General features: G+C 34.9%; 1 protein-coding gene across 1 annotated transcript in view; it reads right to left on the bottom strand.

Moving 5' to 3' along the window:
* Nucleotides 1-11,019, bottom strand: part of LOC100889247 (shootin-1) — a 31,213-nt gene extending 20,194 nt beyond the window's left edge. Inside the window, exon 1 of the mRNA XM_011664401.2 lies at nt 10,720-11,019. Within this exon, the coding sequence (XP_011662703.1) occupies nt 10,720-10,800 (81 nt within the window). The 5' untranslated portion in view covers nt 10,801-11,019. The remainder of the gene's footprint in view (nt 1-10,719) is intronic.
* Nucleotides 11,020-17,540: the final 6,521 nt, after the last annotated feature.

The raw sequence follows: 17,540 nt of genomic DNA, 5'->3' as shown, positions 1-17,540 counted from the left end.
CCTGTTCAATTGTTTAAGAAGGAATTAAATTTAAAGCATGAAATGAATAATAGAGTTTATAAAAGAACATCAGTCAATGAATACATATCTTTTCTGAATTAATTCTCTGTATGGGGAAAAGGTCACAGCTCCAGGCTGGTATGAAATAAAAGTCATTCTGATGCAAGCCAATCTAATCTACTCATATACGCAACAAAATAATGGGAAGCAATACTGAAGCATTTGACCAAAGGGCTACATCAAAACCCTTTCTTGATTAATTGAATGAAGTGACATTTATATCGCATTGTTGCTGTTTTGTTTCAGTTACGGCTAAAGGTCTGTGAACTTCTCCATATACCAGGACAAAAAACCTCATAATTTGAACACTTCACTGAGAAAAGAAATTAACGGTGTGCTTTAAACATTTCCACAAAAAGTAATTTACAACTCAGGCATTTTACTCAAAATCACCTCACAATTTGACAATTTGAACATTTCACTTAGAAAAGAAATGAAACATGTGCTTTAAAAATTTCCACACAAATCATTTAAAACTAGGGCATGTTGCTCATATCACTTCACTCAGTTTTGTTGAGAATTATGCGAGATTACGTGGTCAGTATTTGCAGATTATGCATTTCCTCTCTAAATTGAGCAATTTCCATAGATTGACTGGTCTCCTTGCAGGTGTAGTATTGGGAAGTGTTATAGGATGTAATTTAATAATGCTCGTTATTTCCCAAACCAATTGGATGCAATTGAAACCAGGGTGATGAGAAGGGCTGGGTCTTCATAAGGGTGTTACAAAAATGCAAGCAGTAGCTGATACAGTAAAAAAAAAAAAAAAAAAAAAAAAAAAAAATGAAAATTCAAATCCAATCTGAGATTAACTCAAGAGATTACTAATCCAAAAGTTAAGCTTCTGATTAAAGTTTTTGGTGATATAAGATTGGAGTACATAAAGAAGTCAAGATCTTTCCCAATCATCTCAAACTAGAGCATTTTTATTCCCATGTTGCATCCGTTGACCTATTTTGATAATCAATTCTAGCCTGAAGCTGATTACAATCACTGAATGCCTGATCCAGTTCTTATTTCTAGCCCAACATTCATGAATATTGGACTCCCCCGTGAAGAAATGGAACAAGCCCAGTGGCATGCACCTAAAGAGGAAGAGGTGCAGAAGAGATGCAAGCAAGATATTGATTCCTACAGGAGTAATGTAGTAGAGTGAAAGAGAAACATGAACATGAAAACACAATGAATAGTGTTTACTTCAAGATTCAAACAAAGCAGAGAGATTAAGTACTACAAGCTTCACAATCTCAGATCTGTGTTATAGTGATAAGAGCGATAACACATTTAACACTATCTCTTTTTTCTCCCTTTCTGTAAAACGAACCAGAATGTTCCAATTTAGTAAGTAAGGGAGTGGTATTGTATGCATGAAAGGTGAAGTATTGTTCTGGTAAAATTAAATTACAATAGAGCAAATCTGAGTAAACACATTCTCAAAATGTCCTATAGTGACAAACAAAATGCAATATGTAAAATTCATAATCTGACAATAGACAATAGTTTCCTAATGTATAATGTGAATCTCTTCAACTTCAGATGGAGGCGAGAGAAAACTTTTGAATAAGTTGACTGAAATAGCATTAGAGAGAAAGAGAGAGAAAGTGGGGAGGGGTGGGAAATGAAGAAAGGAATGGACGGAAAACAAAACAGATCCGTACAATTTGTGTGTCACAGTACTTTACCAAATATAAAGACAACATCAAACATGTTGTGTAAAGAAAGTTGAAATGTAAGTGGGTTCTGTCTCGAGAGGGAGTAATCTTCAAAAGAAATCAGGAATCGGAAGGAAGGTTCTGGGTGACCTTGATATAGAAAGGTTACCCTAGGAGGAGGAGGAGGGGGAAGTTCTAGAAATAGGATGCAGTCTCAAGAGGGTCTGTTTAGATGGAGGGTTTATGAGAAGGGAGGATTTCCATGCAGGTAACCACATGATGGAAGTATGGATTAGTATGAAACAAAATTATCCACTGCAGGAATCAATTGTAAACAGAATGTTATGTGTACAAAGTGTTTCAGGAGCTCATCTGTACCGTTGCAATTTAAATGCAAAAAAACATATTGATTTTCTCACACAAGTTTTATTTCAATAAAAGAATAGGCATCATTTCTTTTGTTGCTGCTACCTAACAAGCAAAGTGTATGTTATGATATCTGTTCCAATATCATATTCTAGGTACCATGTAGTTTATACATCTTTTCATTGGTGAAATAAAATTGAATTTGAATTTCCATGTTCCTCAAAATTTAGTTTAGTCTTAATATCTAAACTGTTTGAGAAAAGTACATTAGTACCATCCCTTTAAATTTTGCGAGGAAATAGATTGAATTATTCAACTGGGAACATCTCCGGACGGAGTTGTAGATAGGGACGCCTGACCACAGACTGAAGTAGGTTCAATACAGCATGGCCTTCTAGCCTAGTGATATCTTTGTGATTCAGTGAATAAGATGTTTTATGCAAACTCCTACACATATCACTGTGAGGCACACAATAAGGGTCTATTCCTCACAATGTCTAGATATTTTAATTTTGTTCAAACAGATTGGGAAGCAGTATAAGATAAACAAATCTAAGGATAATGCATACCTTAACACATGTACATAATATGTATGTCTTACCATATCATCAGCTGCTTGCAAGAAGGACGTTACTATTATTTACGATAATAAAATACATAATAGCAGCACTTACAACCTTCTTGCGGTGAAGCCACTGTTGACAATCCAAAAACCAGAACACATCTAATTTGACTTGATATTCTTACCTATAGTTGTATCCTCATTTATTCATTAGATGCTCATTAATTAAGTTCTACACACAACAAAAACTTGTAACTTAATGTATTTTACATTTTTTTTTTAAATGAATTTACATCTAGTACCTTTGGCAGATGTACTTGTGACAGATGTACCCAAAAGTTATTAACTAGCTATTTTGACCCTAATGACTTCAACAAACTGTCTTTCGACAGCCAATTATTTTGCCTAAATTTCTTTTTGATATTCCTTAATGGCTTTCTGCCAAGGTTGGAATGCACCTAAATAAAAACAATTTTGTCAGATACAATTGAACAAGAAAGGAAGAAATGTCCAAAACATGACAAATACTATTTCTTTTCCTTACTAAATATTGACAGATAGAGGGGCAATACCACCCCCGTATGGACACAACTATTTATACAGCTCACATGTATGGTAGGATATTTCTGGGCTAAGCTGCTGTCATGTAGTCTCAAATAAAAAGGAAATTCACTCAATATTCATCAATTCAAGGCCACAACCATTTCCTTGTTTTTCCTCTAGTCTCTCATCCTCTTATTTTCAGCTCATATTTCCATTTCTAATGCTTTTCATCGCACACACTCACTTACTCACTCTCTTTTCTCTCTTTCTTTAGCAGAGATTTATACAGATATCGTTTGCCTTACAGTGATTTATTCTTTCTATAAACAAAATTCCTTTGAATAAAACATTCCCATGTATTTATTATCAACATTAGCAAATCTAAACCAAACTGAAATGATTCTTAATTGTGAGAAAATATCTTGCAAACAGTCATGAATATTCCTCTAAATTCAAGTCTGCTACATTTTAGTTAGCCAGGGGTGCCCCAAAACTTCTATCACTCTGGGTTGTGGTATAAATGGACCAATACTTGACACATTGAATTAGTTCCTCTCTTGTTTGGTATTCATTTTTTTAGGTTTCTGAATGCTATTGATCAAAACAGTTTAAGGTGATTTTTTTTTTTTACATGTTTGTATACAATCTAAATTTGGATAAAGTAAAGTTCAATATAGCAAACAAACACTATACATAACTGATGTATAGCTTGATGTTTTCTATCATCGCTTGTCTTGATTACGATCAATCTTTTTTCTCTGTGATGTTAAACCGAACCAATCTACCAGCTGACCCCTCAAGCTATATGTACATCTGATCACTCTACAACCATGCAGAGCAGAGCAGAGCAGAGCAGAGCAGAGCAGAGCAGAGGAAGAAACATGGAGATAAAACACTTTCTCATCTACCATACACCAGAGTCCAGATCAACCTCCCGGTAGAAATTGAAAATAAATTGAATTTCTGTCAGTGATTGGTTCGGGATAAGATTTGTGGTTACTAGAGCTATTACTCACACATTTATCAGTCTGCCACAGCTAACCACAGTGCAGTGTTATACACCAAGGAGACCATAATGGTGTCTATAAACTAAGAAATGAGGTAAAATTGGAAAGACTAGTACCCTAAATGAAATAAATTTGCTCTGCATAGAGCGACTACTACAACTACATGTACTACTACTACTAAATGTTTTGGGTAATCTCCATATGAAAGGTTATTTAATCTACACTATATTTTTTTAATGAATGATATTGGATAATATATCACAGATACCAAGAATGAAGGCTAACATTCTTGAGTACAATTCCCACATAAACCTCAACTCCGTCTTGCCAATATCATCTCAATAAGTGAAGCAGTTATCCAATACAATTTTCCATTATCTTAATTAAACAAAAATTAATACAAATTAAAAATAAATGAAATAGAGATTGCAAGCAGTACGTAGGATATTTAAAAAAAAAAAGATAATTGGAATCATTGTGTAAACTGTAGAATGCACTAAGATATGGACAAAATATTGTTTAATATAAGGAATAACCTTATTCTAAGGCCAACAACATCATTAAGTTTCTCATTAAATTTCTGAATAACCTGAAAAGGATAGAGATAAACAGGTTAGATAATAACATAGAAACCTTGCAGAAGAAGAGTGTGTTTACTCCGACTTTGAGTGAACAGAGAGAGAGTTGAGCATCTCATACTAATGAAACCGTGTTCATGGTTACCGTGACGATAATGGAGGTCACCCCGATGACTCATCAGCGATACCAATGTGTCATAATAATCATCATAATCATATTACAGGGAAAATACCTGCACTGATGCATGATGGGTAAACAAGAGATGTGTTTGGGATAATAGTTCAGTGATTCATGATGTCTAGCTGTATCTATTGTTAATATTGATGAAAACGCAATAGCAATCAATGACAAATGATTGGATCATTGTAGCAGAATAGATTGTTTCTAAGAAAGATGAGCAGTCGGAGCATAGGTAGATTTCTTCTTATTTAGATTTATTTCGAATTTATCTGCCAAAATATTACATTCATCCAGCAGTACTTAGATCACTCCAATTCATAGATATGAGATGTTAAATGTTTTCTATATGATTATTATATTATAAGTTATAACACCTGATTTGAAAAACTCTATTTTTGTCAATTTATTTGCTATCGGAACAGTATTGGGTAGCACATATTGAAGTAAATAGACATATACTTAAACAAAAATTGTGCTCTTATTGGGCTCTGTCCATACATTTTTTTTTATTTATCCAAGTAATTAAGTAAACAATGATTCTGGAGTCACTTTTTGGTTTGATCAAAATAAGCTGTATCATCAGCAGAGATACCGACTAATGCAACCCAAACATATATCCCTTTTCAAGTTTCTTAAGGAGTAATTGGAGAAGTTTGACAGAGGAAATATACCACTACTTGATATAAAAACTTGAGTTTTAACCAGGTCAATAAGGTGTGTGATTGATAAGGTGGTCTACCAGTAAGACAAGGTGTCACAAAGTGTAATAAAAGAAGGATTTGACTAGATCCTGCTTGAGAAAGCAATAAAATATGGTTTACCATCTTTATCCTACTACATCGTTATTCTACTCCATTCCAAATACTTTTCAAAATTGATATCTAACATTACAATAGGATACTTTTATTATAATTTTTTTGTTTGCTTTTATTTTTTCTACCGGTAGTATGGGTAGTTGTTGTTTTTATTTTAAAAATCTTGAAGGAAGAGACTCCAGTTGCTGATGTTTGAAATTGGTCCTAATTGATTTTAATCGTACATATAAATGATATGTAAATGATATTGTAAGTAGTTAAATTATTTATATTATTCATTTTTTTAAATAAAGTTTTTACATTTGTAAATAGAGGCTTTCTTAACATCCATGCTATTTTCTGCTTCCTTTTACCCTTCAAAATACCCACAAAAATATTTTCTTTAAAAAGGATATAAGTAATACACAGGCTTGAGAAAAGATATTGAATAAAAATGAGAAATTGAGGATAGGAGACAAAGAGGATAGATAGATAGATGTGACACCTTGAAGTGAGCATGATAACCTCTCCCTGATTATATTAACACTTTCAACCCTCTACTGAATATCAAACAGGCAGGCAGGCAGGCAGGCAGGCAGGCAGGCAGGCAAAAGATGTGAATGTATGATGATATTGGTGGCTGGCCCCAGGGGGGCTGAGCACAACAATGAAACGTAATACCGGTCCTAGCTATCAGTTACATGCAACCCCAGGAGTGTGTGCATGGCATGTGATCTGATACCAACTCAATCTATTGTGTCTGGGGTTTAACAAAGGGAGCTAGAAATTGGGATAAATGGAGTAAAGTGAGGGGAAAAGACAGGAAAGGTATAACTATGATATTGCCAAGAATGTCTGCTTTTCGGAAATATAGGTATTAGGTAGAAAGAAAATGTTTGTAAAAATTGGGTAAATAGACCTGAAAAAGAGGTTTCCTGGTAAATAAGTGTTTCCTTTATATGCGTGTCATGCAATAACTTGCAACAGTTGATTGAGCAACAGATTTCAGTACATTAACACATGTAAAATGAAAGTAGATAATATAGGCAAATATATCAGTCTACATTTTTGGCATTTAAAGTCATGACTGCCATTAACTTTGTAGAATTTAAATGAACAAGAAAATGACAATATGAACACATGACGTACTGGTGACCTTTGTGAGTAAATGGTCATGGTGCAGTGAAAGAAAAAAAAATGTTTAAAAAAGGTCTTAATCATTTATCACATAGAATATTATCTAATGTGTGTCATTTATATTACATTATTGACAAGCAAATTGCTGCAAAGCTAATAGATATGACTAATAGCTCTTAATCATAAGGAATTAGATATCTCTTTCTATCTTATTTGAAAACAAATGACACGTAATATTACCTATAAATCATCTTACTAGACTGGTTAATCGTTTCTGAGATTACTTTAAAATATAAATTATCTATCATTTTAATAAACCATAATGTCTTTTAATTTCTCATCTAATATTAAGCATGTAATGAACATGACTTGTCTCGGTCTCATAACACGTCATCCTTTATGAGTTTACCAGAAACGCTCCTGCTCATATTATGGGGGTGTAATAGACAGACCCAGCTGCAATAACCTGGTAGAAATATGAAGGGCAATAACTATCTTCATTGCAGGCTGAGACCAAATAAAATTTAGAGTTCGCCTGACGCATGACACTAACTTTATTGACACGCAGATAAGAGATTTACTCTGCTCAACACAAAATCTGCTCATAAATAAAACTGGATATATTTGAAAACAAGTGTTATTGCATGACACCATATTGTTATTACTTTTTTTTTCTTCATATGGCACAAGGACATTAAGTTAGGAGCAAAATATTAATGAAACAATGTTCTATTGCCTTGTTAAAAGATATTCTAAACTGCCTTTAGTAAATCTATTCAGAGATTCTGTCAGTATTACAAATCTAAAGCATTCTATTTTTGTTTGTTTGTAATGTACCTTTATTAGCTGTTGCAAACTTGCGATGCACGATGATGCTTGCAGCAAGCTTATATATTTCTATAAAGGTTGTCCAATGCGAACAAGCACTATTGCTTCTATTGATTTCATTCTTATTCCATGTAATATCATATAGAACCTCGCACGTTTGCTTCTCTAATCAATATCGATGTTGACTTAGAAGGGGCCTAGATGCCTTCACAGAAAATTAATCTTTCTCAGCATCAGCATCATTACTCAAGGAATTCTTGTTTATGTACAACGGTTTCTATACTCAAAGATATTGTAAATTCAACCGAAATGTCTCTTCTACAGAGAAAGCAAATGATTTATAAAAAGAAATGTAAAAGGTATAAACAGCGTCAATAAAGGGAATGAGTTAAAGAGAGAGAGCAAAGAAGATACAATCAAAAGGATATCTGAAAAAGGTGGGTGAAAATAAGATGAGGGTGACAAAAACTAGAAATAGAATAAAGAGTGGGCCTATAAAAAGCACTCAGCATATGGAACATGTTTCTAAGTAAATCACTGTCATAAATGTGGAGCAAGATAGGGAATCATTTCCATCCTAGTTCCATTAAACTATGGGAATGTGTATCACTCAATATAAAACTCATTTATTTCTGAATCTCAGTTGGGTAAAATAATACATAATTTCTCCCACTGCTATTGATTCTCTCCTATTTTCACCAAGATAGTGTGTCGAAGCATTTCTGTGTGTTGCCGTAGGGAAGTAAAATGCATAATGTTTCTGGCATTTAGACTGTCAATCGAAGCACAAAGCATTTGATTTCAAATGCACTATAGACAGAGCTATCTCTGTATGTGTGTAGGCAGACTAGGTTTTATGGGAAGTGAACTGGAAAACACAGGTCTGACATGCCACAACAAAGCACGATGTTGAAAACACGTTTTGTAAAATTTGAAGACAAATCTAAAATAATTATGGGAAGCAGCACATGGATGATGATCAAAGGAAATATTCCATAAACTTTATATTGCAAAGATTATTCGTGCAGTCCTCTGTTTTAAGTATTTTTTTCAAACATTTAAAAGACATATACTGCAATAGCAATAGTTACAATGATATTAAAATTGAGTTTAAATTCTGTTTTAATTTTGACTAAAAACAGCTTGCAAAAAGTTGTTTACTGAAAAATCCATTAGATAGAAGCTGAAGGGATAGTTGAAATCTATTATTTCTTATTTGTTCAATAATCCACCTCAGGGTAAAATAGTTTGACAGCAAGTTACACCTGCATGTGAGTATCTTGCTACAGTATCATTCAAGAATTATTAAAATATAATAAATTTGAAGACATTTTGGGGGTAACTCATGGTTATCAAAAGTGTACATGGATTATACCTGGGTACTGCAAAATCAGTTAAAGCCGTTACAAGCAGTGTGGCAATCATGCACATAAAGGGAAGAATGCAGAAGTTTCTAAAACAAACTATTTCCCTGTTGGATAATGACAGCGACACACTAAGAAATAAGGGTGTAATTCTGCTACAACAGCAGCACCCTCTGCCAAATACACATAGGTGGATGCAAATCTGGGGGGTGTTTCACAAAACTTGTCATCAGTGACAAATGACAGTTGTTGCTATAAGCTACTGAAATCCTTGCTTCTGATTGGTTATCAACAGATTTGTCTCTGATATTTGTCATTTGTCATTGAAAAAAGGCTTTGTGAAAAGGGTCCCAGCACCCCAATTGCATCCTTATATCTTAGTGTGTACATTCCTGCTGTGTTTTCTGTGAATACATATAAATGTACTTGCCAAATGGACAAAAAATGCATAGCAGCAAAGAAGATTATCTAATGAGATTCATGTCCTCTTGAATGTTTTTTCCACAAGAGTTAACAATGTCGTTAGGGAATATTCTTTCCTTACCATTAACAATCACAATGTACATAAGTTCTACATCACCGTATATTCTATAAATACTAGCTTTGTCTTACTTTAAAAACAATTCAAGTCACCAGACTCCTGTAAAATCATTAGTCGATCTCTGATATGGCGAGCCTCGATCCTATACCTGAATTAACATCATCAGTGATTCATGTTTGCAATGTTATCTACTAGAGTATCATCAATGTATCATAAATGTTTTGAGCTACTACATACCACTGGTGATTGCTTCAACATTTGTTTTGGTAATAAATATACCAGTGAAGAGGAGTAACTGATGATTATCAGATGTCCAGAGAACAGAAAAGAAGGATACAATGCAATTCAATTTATCAAATTGTACTTGACTTAAACTTTGTTTACATTTCAATTTGTGTGTTTCCTCACTTTCGTAAACATTTCTGGAGCCTATTTGTTACACTTGTTGTCTTTAAGAAATGTGGGTTTTAGCGTTCGATCTACAGTAGAGAAACCTTTTCAACCTTTGCAATACTTTCTTTCTATACAAAATAAAGTAGCTTTGATTACCACCATAGTATCACACACAAATAACACCAAACTAAGCATATGAACACTTAGACATATATTCCATTTGATCTTACAAAGTCAATAAAAAGACCTTAATATCAATAAACAAATAAAGTCCTAGTGTCATAACCTTAACAATCAAAATCTTGAATTCAGAGTAAAATGATTTATAAACAATAAAGAATAAATAATTACTTACAAACAAGCAGTCTGTGATCTAGTGGTTGCAGGTAGCACAAAATGTTAGCAGCAAGTAACAAGTAGTGTTGGCAAGCGACTCAGTCATGTCACCAATACACGAGGTAAAGAGAATATGAAACCTGGTACCATTGGACCAACTACAGCTTGAAGGATGAATATCACACCACACACCACTCACATTCATCCCCCCTATAGGGGAATACAATACCCCAAATTAACAGACAAATACCAAAAACATTGGACTTGAGAAGGAAGAAAATGAATAATACATGCGATGACTAATCAGGGAAATACATAAGAAATGATCGTGAAGCGGTAATGGGGGGCATTTTGGTAGCCCTGTAGGTATAGCTTACCCTGTCGGACTCATGTCCGTGTGCATGCGATCGCCTCATATCTGCCGACTTACGAAATGAAATCTTGCCGTACCAGGCCATCAAAAGCAGCCGGCCCTGCACCCGGCAGGGCTAAGAAAAAAAATTCTCCGGATGCACGCACACACCGGTTAGTGAATAGAAAAGAGATGCCCTATCATAAAAAAGGAACAGGTTTGCCCTCTTTTTACCCTCCTCCTCAATCTGTCAGTCAGTTACATGGTACGGTTTGGTTATTCATGGCTAGGTTTGGACAGGAGTCTGGCGCCATCCTCTTAATTCATGCATTCCAAGTACAACCAAAGACGTGCTGTGGGTATGCTATAGACTCCAGTACTAGGCACTTGATTATAATGATGCACATACATACACACAAACAATACACACATAGTGTGTCACCATCTACTGAAGATGAAAACATCCATCTGTTTGTAAGGTGGTGGAGAGAGAGAGAGAGAGGGGTACAGTGTGACTCACTCTCCTCCTTTCCATGCTCATTCAATACCCTCATCATCTATGCCCGGATGAGGGCACGTGGTGGTGGTGGTGGAGTAGCAACCAAGCCACGCCCACTCATGCAAATACTCCTCACACTTTCCCATGCACTCAAGCTGCACTAATGAAATTGTGAATGAGCTGCGGACACACACACACACATACACACTGAGTGTAGCGGTGGTCAGTGGGGTTGTATGCCCGGTAGGATATGGGAGAGGAAAGCTGTCTAATGATATGCAAGAAGTAACTGTATATACCTGTCTGTGAATCCAGAGAGGTGTTTATAGAGAGAGAGGGGCAGTGTCTGGTTAAGGCTATTAAATCATTGCTAAAGTGTGCAATTTTTCTTGATTCAGGGTACATTTCTTCTTAAAATGACATTTATTATTAAAAAACTGAAACCATAGTGCTCTCATCTCAATCACTTTTTATATATTATTGACTTGACTTCAAATATCTTCATGTAAAGCTAGAGAGGGAGAGAGAGAGAGAAAAAGAAAGAGAGATAAAAAGAGAGAAAGAGAGAGATTTAAAAAAGATACATTACACTTGCCATGAGGTGACATGTATATTATTATTAAAATGAAACCTACATAGAGAGAGATAATACAATTGTGTACAGGTTTTTGTCAGTACATATTTTAATGGAAAGCATTGTTCAAGAGAAGCAAAAAAGTTTTTTTCTTGACAGGTGGTCTTTCTATACAGGTGGATGGTAAAGCAGTTATGATTGTACAACAAGGGCTTGTCTGACTAAGAGAAGGGTGGTATCATACAATGTAGGCTCTTCTACCCCAGGTCAAGCTAGGTTAACCTGAAGCTGAATCAAGTACCTGAAGCAGAAGATAAACCTTTTATATTATCTTGTCACTTTCATTTTATTCACCTTGTTGCATGCATTGAAAGTGAGAGGCTGTTCTAATAGGGTCGGGCAAATGGGATGAAATTGCTTTCATTTTTAATGATCTACCACTGCCTAGCATTGATGACTCATCTGGCCAATTTATCATTGCTTTCTATGCACCAACGATGGGGAAACTCCACAGCATTCACAGGATTCATCATTGCTAGTGCTACCGTGATAGGGAACTCCACATTATGCACAGAATTCTTTATTTACAACCACCTAGGGAAACTCCCCCATTAGGTAAAGATCTCATTATTGTAACCACAAGGGAGGGGCGAAGGGGAATCAACACTATGCACAGATATCATCATTACTCTCATGACTGGGCACTCCACATCAATATAAAAAAAGGCACATAATTGATTTTTTTTTTAATCATCTTGGGGTAGAACTCCTTTATTAGATATAAACTTTATTACCATATCCATGATTTAGGACCCCCCCCCCCCAAAAAAAAAGAGAATTCATCATTCACTACTACAAGTGAATCTGTAGTGAAATAATGAACACAATAGGTAAAACAATTAATATTCACTTGCTCCTGCTGACTTGGTCTTTGATTTCTATGTCTCTATAAACTCATGCCAAAATTATGCTTTGAAAGATTTCCACTAAGAATAACTTTAACAAAATAATTTGTGACTATTTCAAAAAGTCAATGAAAAAAATAAAAATAAATTCTGCAAATTATGAATTATAAAGTCTAAGAGAATTTAAAATTAAGATGGGGAATGTCATTAAATATTCAGCGATTCTATCAAACCACAGACAAGAGGAAAATAAAGATGACTTTAAAGGACCATAATATGAATATCCTGAGCAGTATAATTAGGACTGGAATGAAGCCAATGAAGTTGTCTGAGTACTATTGCAAAGACTCTCCAAGGACCTAACACATGACGTGACAATATATACATTGCTGTATGATCTGAAGGTCTAGATGTGAAGACATATTTAGTCATACAGCAATAGTGTCAGTTTTGTCTGCTAACATCTTACATTAGGCTTGATATAGATCGCGATGTCACAAATAGTGCTCCCAACTCTAATTATGTACGACCAATCCTTGCTTCCCATCCTTCTATCAATAAAAATAAAAAGTTGAAAATGTATATCCCGAATAGAAAAACATATTACACAAAGAAAACAATGAAACAAAAAGATCTTTGAATTTGCTTATTTTCATTGTTGGTATTTATAAGTGTGAATACTGCTATCCTTGACCAACATTTTACATCATTCTCAGAATACTTTTCCCAATCTTGTTACATATGAAAGAACATACATGTACCCCCAAAACGTGCGGTTAATACCCTCTCATAAACCAATAAATTATGACGCCAGGAAAATTTGTTTTACGATAAGAACTTGTTCAAGAAGTGCTATCTTCTCGCTAGCCAGAATTTTCCAGAAGAAAATTATGTTTGGTCCAAGATTTAATGAAGAAGGTTAGAAACTAATGACTGACAAGTGATGAAATTTCCTGTCTGTTAGGGAGAGGGTGAGAGATTGACACTTTCCTGAGTTTCTGACGCAAGGTTTGTTTATGTTTCTGGATCTTCTTGACTGAGATATGAAGATGAATTCATGATAGTCTTTCACAACTATGTGATCAAATTGATATTTAAATCGAAAGAAAGATATAATCTCAGATTTTAGGACAAGTAAAGATAGAGAATACTAAAGATTCAAAAGGATAGAGTAAGATTGAGACATGATTATCCTAAAAATAAGGATGCAGATACAGATGTACATATAGAAGAGAAAGTGATTAGACTAAATAATGTATCAATAAGAGTGGTAATACATAAAACTAAGGAATCTCCATACCATAGTTGTTTCATTGGTGTTTTATTTCCTTAGCATATTTCAAAAAAGGGAGAGAGAATAGTGATTGGTACATTATTATTATTATCAATACAAGGATGAAATGGATTAGAAGAGACTTTTTTATTCTAGGTACAGCGTATGATTATCAGATGAGGCAAATAATATAGCCAGTACAAGATTAGAGAACTGGCACAATGATATTCATTATTCATAGATAAAATTATTTTGGAATCAGTCTTTTTCTTTAAATAGTGGTGAGTGACAGTGCAATTGCAAGAAATGAGAGGCTTAGGCCACTTAACTGAGTAAGGCAAAGAAAGAAGATGAAAGTAAAGAAAGGAAGCTAATTAGACAAAATCAGGGATGCAAGGATAATTGAAACCTAGGTCTGCCCTCATTCCAGAGCCTAAATGAGTCACCTATTATCATGTTAATCATACCGTTCTCTCTTTGGTTGGCCGCAACCTGAGAGGCTTTGTGCTGGGCTATCCCCATGGTATGTCCCCCCCCCCCTCCTCATATTCTCCTTCCCCTTCTCTCTATACTATCCACCTGTCTATCTCTGTCTCTCTATCTTGCCCCTTTCTTTCCCTTTACGTCTTCCATCTCCCTCTTTATCTCTCTCTCCCTCTCTTTCTCTCCCTTTCTCTCTCCCTCACTTTCCATTCACTCCCCTCCTCCCACTACCCTCTCTCTCTCTCTCTCTCTCTGTCTCTCTCTGTCTGTCTGTCTCTCTGTCTGTCTGTCTCTCTCTCGCTGGATAATTTTTCAACATCCCATCCCCTGGTAAAAACGGTACATTCATTGAAAAAAGGTATGTGAGAAAAAAAATATATATCTAAACTTACAAAGAAATACATTTGGGAAGTAATAGAGATCACGAACTTACTAATGCTACACAAGAAAATTAATTTCACTATATTAATAGACAGTTCAGTAAAGCTTCCTTTTCTTAGTTTCCTACACACGCACAGTAGTAAATATCAGCAGGCTTTTCAATGCTTTTGCACATGTACTATAATTTTCCACATGTCCAGCTGCAGATACAAGACACCCCTCTGAATTCCGAGCTACCGAGAAACAGAGTGCACATGAATATTACTCGAGATAACTCAATTTTTCTTCACTTCCCCAGACAAATTTGACTTAATTTACTTAGGATGACAAACTGGCCTGGTGGTGTCGACAGAGCCATACCCTTAATCGACTCATTGTGTAACATCATAGCATATGTTTGTAGACAAAAGGGCATATAATGTTTCACAGAATTAATGCCTTTTTGGCTCCAAACAGACAATATTGCTAACTAAAAGACTTTTTAATCACAAAGACAAAGTACAGGTATCGGATGCTTTCACAAATAGTCCACTGTCTTTATGATAAATTGAATCAATGTATTTTGTCTTTTGGAAGAAATTTTTGTTTTTCTTCATATCTTTCTCTTTTTCTACCCTCCCTACAAAATATCAAAAGAAAACAAAATTAAAGCAAAATCTATTCATAGCAATAATGATGAATATAATTTGTTTTGGTATATAGCCTGGCTCCCATGCGATAGAAAATAGTTGGAGAAAAATGTATTGGGTTGAATCTGGATGATATTTGCTATAAACCATATATTACAGTAATGATATGCATATTTCAGTCTATTTATTTTGCCTGTGAGAGTGAGCAGTGGATTCAGTTTGTCTAAAAGCAGTCAAGTATCTTTATGCTGGAAGTGAGGGTAGTTCATGTATGAAAGAACCCCCCTGCAGGCCCACCTACATAATGATTCAATTAGGAAGACTATTCTAATATTTCCCATGGATGGAAGTTGTTCCGAGATGACCACAGCCCTGTCCTGTCATTAAGATCATATCCTGAACCTGACCCCTGGATGGTGGTCTCCAGACGGATATTGCCTGGTGAAATGATTGACACTTTAACCCAACCTAGCATGCGTGCTAGCAGATCTTCTAGTATAGCAACACAAATATTAATATTGTTCATGTATGTTCCTTACATCCATCATGTACCTCATATAATTTACGGCTAGTTAACCATTTGACTACTGATCTCTCTCATTCATATAGGTTAATTACAAGTGCCACTGGGATCCATCAGGCAATGGGTTAATACACAAATATACAGTCAAGCCTGCTCTAGCAACCACCTGCTTGAAGATTCTTGACAATGTCTTCAAACAGTTATCTTTGGGTTCACAAACTCGACAGCCCAAGAGACTCACAGGCCTTCAGTAAGTTATCTTTGGGGTCATAAGATCAGCAGCCCAAGAAACTCAAAGTCATTCTGAGCGTTCCTGAGACTGATACTATCGGTCTCTTGAGCTGTCGATCTACTGGAATGTCCCAAGATGAGATGTATGAAAGAATACAATACTTCATCTTTTCATAAAAACCATGAGCAATAAAATTAAGAGCATGGTATTGCAGCAACTACATAAGAAACAATGTAAACATAATAATACTCAATGGAAAAAATACCTTGAATTGTTGGCTTGCATGATCTTTGAAAAAGATAATTATAAACAACAGAACCTTTAATGCTTCATTGTAAATTATCTTAGTATGTATGGTTTTGTAAGATGAATTGGTATCACATAGCTAGCATGACGGAGTGAAAGTACAAACCTGAAAGGCGTGGCCTCTGCTTGATTGACAGGTGGCAAGGAAAGATACTATCATGATAAGATATAGACCTATCTCAGGAAGCAGCCTTCATACTCTCAACATGTACGACCTTCTCGACCTCATCTTCACCTGGCAAACATTCAATTCTAGACTCTATAATGTTACCCTATCAAAATGGATTCAAATTTGTTCCAAAACTGGACAAAATCTTGGACTTGTAACTCCCATTGTGCACACAAACTATCTAATCTCTTTGTTTCCTGCCACCTACAGCCCCTATAAGATTAAGATTCACATCATCATATGCAAAGCAATTCATCACAAGTAAAACTAGAACACAAGTTTTCTCAAACTAGAATACAATTCTAGTTCACAAAGTCTAAGTTTTTCAAATAACTGTACTTTGAAAGAAAAATTAAAACTGTGTGTACTCATAAAATGTTGAGGTCAAAAAAGTAAACCTCGTCTATTAATATTGTAATCTGATACTTTCTACTTTAATTATATTCTACAAGCAATGAATGCTGTGTCAGACTAGTCCCATGGTACCGTTCACTTACATGAGAGATGTATGTATTTTCCTTATACCTACTTTCTTTGAAGGGTTATTACAGTTACATACTACTTCACTTCATATAAGAGCAGAAAGATTTGAGAAGCATCAGACAATAGTCACAATATGAACATTTTAGAATTAGAAGATTCCATTTGAATTTTGAATGGCAGACTAAAATATGTCTTTCCTAGAAAAATCATGAAAGAACTTTTTTTTTTCACTAGAAGAGAATAAAAAGAAATATGTTTTTCTTCATTATCATGAAGAAGTGTATTTCAAGAAGAACAAGTAATTGCTCATCTTCACATGCATTTCTAAAAGTATCTCAAACTTAACAACACAAAATACTGTGTGGAGTTTCAGTTCACAATCACATGAT

The sequence above is a fragment of the Strongylocentrotus purpuratus genome, unplaced genomic scaffold (assembly GCF_000002235.5).
Source record: "Strongylocentrotus purpuratus isolate Spur 01 unplaced genomic scaffold, Spur_5.0 spur5_scaffold_15, whole genome shotgun sequence".
NCBI lineage: Eukaryota > Metazoa > Echinodermata > Echinoidea > Camarodonta > Strongylocentrotidae > Strongylocentrotus > Strongylocentrotus purpuratus.
Note: the sequence above shows the minus strand (reverse complement) of the source record. Positions and strands in the feature narration are given on the sequence as shown.